The following is a 6,159-nucleotide window of genomic DNA, read 5'->3' as shown; positions in this document are numbered from 1 at the left end:
AGGTATTAAAAATTTTTAATTATCCATTAGTTTTATCGATGATTATGAATCTATTTTGTATTTATATATCTTTGCCCACAGGCAGATTGTGATAACAAATTGGTTCATATTTTTCTTTTCAGTATGGCTTGCATTGGTAAGCATACCAACTTGTTTTATTGCCTTGAATATTAAGATTGATATGTATGTTATTTTATTTATTGTAGCTATGCAATCAAATATTTTTGATGAAAAATGTCATGTTCCTATGCTAAGGGGTGATAATTATAAAGATTGGAAGGACTTGATTCTCCTCCAGTTGGGATGCATGGATTTTGACTATGCTATAAGGAAGGATGAACCACTTGTGCCGACAGACAATAGCACTTCGGGTGCAATTGCCTTATATGAACAGTGGAAGCGATCTAATCGCTTGAGCATGATGTACATTAAGACACGTATATCTGCTAGTATCCGTGGTTCAATCCCAGATTGTGCAAATGTAAGAGATTTGTTGAAGGCAATTGATGATCAATTTGAATCTTCAGATAAGGCTCTTGCTAGCACTCTCATGACCAAATTATTATCCATGAAGCTCACAAGTGTTAAAGGTGTGCGAGAGCATATCATGAGGATAAGAGACTTAGCAGCTCAACTTAAGGCTTTACAGCAGATCGATTGTTCAGATGCTTACCTTGTGCACTTTATCTTGCACTCTCTTCCATATCAGTATAACGCTTTCAAAATCTCATATAACACACATAAATATAAATGGTCTATTAATGAGCTTTTGACCATGTGTGTTGCAGAGGAGGAAAGGTTGTTATTAGAAAAGAGTGAAAATGCACATATGGCTACTTAAGGTAAGAAGAGAGGACGAACCAACCTGAAAAAGGATAAAAAAAAATTACTTGTCCAGATCGAGAAGGTGTCTAAGTGCTTCTTTTGTAAGAAGAAAGGGCACATGAAGAAGGATTGTCCGAAACTCAAGATTCATCTTGACAAGAAAAAGGGTACTGAAATTTCTTTCGTTTCTTATGAATCTAATATGGTTGATGTTTGTCATAACACTTGGTGGATTGATTCTGGTACAATAATCTATATTTTTAATACCTTGCATGGATTCTTAAGCCGAAGGATACCGACGAAGAGTGAACAGTTTATTTATTCAGGGAATAAGATTCGTTCACATGTAGAGGCAATCGGGACATGCAGATTAGTTTTAGATTCAGGATTTGTTTTAGATTTGGAAAAGACCTTTTATATTCCTAGTTTTTCTAGAAATTTAATTTCAGTTTCACAACTTGTACCATTAGGATATTCCTTTAAGTTTTATGAAACATATTTTCGCTTGTTTTATAATTCTTCTCTTGTTGGGAATGGTGCATTGTGTGATTGTCTTTTTCAAATTTATTTACAAAGTAATATTTCTTATAATGTGTTGCATGATCAAGTAAATGTTGGTATTAAACGTAGTGTTTTGAATGATAAATCTTCTATGTTATGGCACCGGAGATTGGGGCATATCTCCATAAAGAGAATTGAGAAGTTGGTGAATGATAGAACCCTTGATTCTCTTGATTTTGCTGACTTTCAAACTTGTGTGGATTGCATAAAGGGCAAGCAAACCAACAAATCTAAGAAGGGTGCTAGGAAGAGTTCATGCTTATTAGAGATCATATATTCAGATATTTGTAGTCCAGAGATGGACTCGTATGGTTAGAGATATTTCATCTCTTTCATTGATGATTATTCACACTTAATGTATCTCTACTTGCTTGATAACAAGAGTGAAGCATTAAATGCTTTCAAGATCTTTAAAGCTGAAGTAGAGAAACAATGCGCTAAGCAAATAAAGATCGTGAGATCAGATAGAGGTGGAGAATATTATGGTAGGTACACAGAGGATAGACATGCACCGGGTCCATTTGCGAGGTTTCTATAAGAGCATGGTATTGTGGCCCAATATACTATGCCTGGCTCATCAGATCAAAATGGTGTAGCTGAAAGAAGAAACCGCATTTTAATGGATATGGTTAGGAGTATGCTTAGCAACTCCAAACTTCCTCGATCTATGTGGACTGAGGCTCTTAAAACACAGCATATATATTAAAACGTGTTCCGACCAAGGCAGTTTCTAAAACTCCATTTGAATTGTTCAAAGGTTGGAAACCGAGTTTGCAACATATGCGTGTTTGGGATTGTCCAGCTGAAATAAGAGTGTTTAATCCACATGAGAGAAAGTTAGACCCAAGGACTGTTAGCGGTTATTTTATTGGTTATGCCAAAAAGTCCAAGGGTTATAGGTTTTATTGTCCATCATATAGCACTAGAATTGTGGAATCAAAAAATGCCAAATTTCTTAAGAATGACTTGATTAGTGGGAGTGATCAACCTCTAGACTTTGGTCTTGAAGAAGATCATGAGGAAACTCCAGACACTAATCAAAGATTGATTGTTTCACATGACAACCATCAAGATTTGGAAGACATTGAAATGACATTCATGGAGGAATTACATCTTGCTGATCCAGTTGATCAAGTCCCACAACATCAATCTGAAGTTATTGAGCAACAACTTCATCAAAAAGATAATGATGTGGCATTAAGAAGATCAACTAGAATTAAGAAATCGGCAATATCTAGTGATTATGTTGTGTATTTGCAAGAATCTGACTATGATTTTGGAGCCGCTGATGACCCTAAAACGTATGAAGGATGAGATGGAATCCATGGCACATAATGGTGTTTGGGATCTAGTCAAGTTGCCTGAAGGGGCGAAAGCCATTGGGTGTAAGTGGGTCTACAAAACTAAAAAAGACTCGCTGGGAAACATTGAGCGTTACAAGGCTAGATTGGTTGCTAAAGGATTTACTCAGAAAGAGGGCATCGACTATAATGAGACTTTTTATCCAGTTTCAAAAAATGACTCGTTTCATATTATAATGGCATTGGTTGCTCATTTTGACTTGGAGTTACATCAGATGGATGTGAAAACGGCTTTCTTTAATGGAGATCTAGATGAAAAGGTGTTTATGAAACAACCTGAAGGATTCTTCTCTAGTGAAGGAGAAAGCTTGATTTGTAAGCTTAAGAAATCTATATACGGATTGAAACAAGCATCCCGACAGTGGTATTTGAAGTTCCACGACATTGTCTCATCATTCGGTTTTGTTGAGAACATTAAGGATCAATGCATATACTATAAAGACAGTGGGAGTAAGTTTTGCTTTTTAGTCCTATATGTTGATGATATTTTGCTTGCAACCAATGATAAGTGTATGTTGCATGAGGTGAAGCAATTTCTCTCTAAGAATTTTGATATGAAAGATATGGGCGAGGCATCTTATGTCATTGGCATTAAGATACATCGAGACAAATCCTGTGGTGTTTTGGGTTTATCTCAGGAAGCCTATATTAATAAAATTCTTGAGAGATTCCGGATGGAAAATTATTCACCTAGTGTTGCACCTATTGTGAGAGGTGACAAGTTTAACTTGGACCAGTGTCTTAAAAATAACTTGGAAAAGGAATAGATGGAAAATATCTCATATGCTTCAGCCGTTGGGAGTCTTATGCATGCTCAGGTCTGTATGAGACCGGGTATTGCATATGCTGTGGGGATGTTGGGAAGATATCAAACTAATCCAGGGATTTACCACTGGAAAGATGCAAAGAAAGTAATGAGGTACATTCAGGGTACGAAGGAGTACAAGCTTACATACAAAAGATCATATGACTTAGAAGTCATTGGGTACTCGGATTCAGATTATGCTGGCTGCCTTAACTCTCGGAGATCAACATTCGATTACATTTTCACGTTGGCCAGTGGTGTTATCTCATGGAGGAGTGCAAAACCGAGTTTGGTTGCTACTTCCACTATGAAAGCCGAGTTTGTTTCATGTTTCGAGGCGAGTTCCCAGGGTATTTGGTTGAGGAGTTTCATATCAGGGCTTCGAATCATTGATTCTATATCCAAGCCATTAAGGATGTATTGTGATAATTCTGTTGCTGTGTTTTTCTCTAAGAATAATAAGAGTGGTAGTCGAAGTAAACACATTGACATCAAGTATTTGAAGGAATGCGTGAATGACGGTGAAGTAACCATTCAACACATTAGCACAGAGTTGATGATTGCGGATCCTTTGACAAAAGGAATCGCACTGAAGTTGTTTACAGATCATGTTGAACATATGGGACTTGGTTCTTCTCTATGAACAATTACTATCACTTTAGTATTGAACTCTTAAACATTTATTTATTTATTTACTTATCTTCTCTTTAGGTGTATACATTAAGTTTGAGAATGACAATTACTAAGTTTATGCATTATTATTTTGCATGTGTTGGACCCAAATAAGCATCTGGCTTATTCATTATGATAAAATGCCACATATAGGTTTTGCATTAAAGAGAGAGATTGCATCGTAATGCATGGAAGGTAATACTCGGTTATAATGATGACTTACTGCCATGATTCGTGTGATTTATTTCTTTAATGTAGAACATACTGATTTATAGGTTAATGTGAATGGATATTAAGACACCTTGATAAAGTTGGACCAAGTGGGAGAATGTTAGTTTGAGTTCTATTCTGAATTCAACTTCGTGATGATATTAATTCAAACTGAATTCAAACTAAATAAAGTGATCCATGACTTATCTGGTGGAATCCTAATTTAATTCTAATTGGCACATTGAATTGTGATCTAACTTAAACTTTTAAGTTGAGTTAAACCTTTGATGGTAAGGATTATATATAGACAGCACGAGGGGTCCCCAATCTATCGTTCTTGCAAATACCTAGCTCCATCGGTGGGAGAGGATGGGATAGATTGGAAGAGTCCCTGGTTACTTCAAGCTTGGACTCAAGGCTCTCGTCGTTTTCAATAATTTGCTATGGCTGGAGGTAAGTGATCATGCTTCCTCATATAATATATGACATAGAAGTCGTAATTAAGCTTGATGAAAAATCTATCAACACTAAAAAAAAAACACCAATCAAAAGGCATGTTTTTGAACAAGAGTTTCATGCGATTTAGTTAGATGAAAAAAAATAAGGCATTTTGCATGAGTGATAAAATTTAAGTGAAATATAACAATGCACTATTGCAGATAAGAATTTTAATTGATGGAAAATTAGAGGAACAAAATTAAAACAAATATATATATATATATATATATATATATATATATATATATATATATATATATATATATATATATATATATATATATATAATAGCTTCGGTTGATATCTTGGTGGAAATACAATCAAAACAAAACTTTAAGATAATGCCAAATCATAATATTTAATCAAATACCATCTTGGAAGAAAGATATAATATTTTAAAGAAAATTACTTTATTTCAATTTATTTATAGGAATATAAATTATTATAAAATCAAAACTTATTTAAAAATACTTGATTGACATACGTTCATTATAGAGGTTGATCTCATGTTGATAATTGAATGAACTAAAATTCAAGTTTTTTAAAAATATAAGAACTTAAAACTAGAAAGTAGATATTTTAGAATTCCCATTTGTTTTAAATAACTGATTTTGATGGAGCAAACTTAATACATTTTTTTTTTTTAAAGTTCAGATAATATAAAAATATAATATCCAGAATAGTCACTTTATTATTTTGAAATAGCACTTTAGTCACTTTATAATTTTTCGGACGCTTGGAGTCCATGTATTATCCATTTTAAGGGAAAAAATAGTCTTTCTGTCTAACACCCATCACACTTCTCATTTGTGTAGCTGATATAACATTAATAGTGATTAAAAAAATAATAAAATAATACAGAAGAAATTTTTTTTGCAAAAGTTGTGATTCTTTACCTTAATAAAACATTTTCTCCCTACCTTTCTCCTCTAATCCAGATCCAAAAATTCTAACTCCTGGTGTGCGTTTGGATTACCGTAATGGAATGAGAGGGAATAAAGTAATGAAGGAGGGGAGAAATGAATGGGTAGATAATGGTAATGAAAAAAGTGTTTGGTTGGAGAGGTAATTCATTGGAAATGGAAAAAAAATAGAAGAGTAATTTATTGGGAATTGAAAAAGTAATGAAAAAATATGATGTAAAATTACTTTTATAACCTTAATACAATTAAATCAATTTTGTTGTTTATAAAATATTTTAAATAAATTTTAATTATTATAATTAAT

General features: G+C 33.6%; 1 protein-coding gene across 1 annotated transcript; it reads left to right on the top strand.

Annotated features, from left to right (window-relative positions):
• Window positions 1-307: 307 nt before the first annotated feature.
• Window positions 308-841, top strand: LOC120253350. Its single transcript, XM_039261683.1, has one exon. The coding sequence runs from the start codon at window positions 308-310 to the stop codon at window positions 839-841; it is 534 nt and encodes a 177-aa protein (XP_039117617.1).
• Window positions 842-6,159: the final 5,318 nt, after the last annotated feature.

This window comes from Dioscorea cayenensis, unplaced genomic scaffold (assembly GCF_009730915.1).
Source record: "Dioscorea cayenensis subsp. rotundata cultivar TDr96_F1 unplaced genomic scaffold, TDr96_F1_v2_PseudoChromosome.rev07_lg8_w22 25.fasta BLBR01000059.1, whole genome shotgun sequence".
In the NCBI taxonomy this organism is placed as follows: Eukaryota; Viridiplantae; Streptophyta; class Magnoliopsida; order Dioscoreales; family Dioscoreaceae; genus Dioscorea; species Dioscorea cayenensis.
Note: the sequence above shows the minus strand (reverse complement) of the source record. Positions and strands in the feature narration are given on the sequence as shown.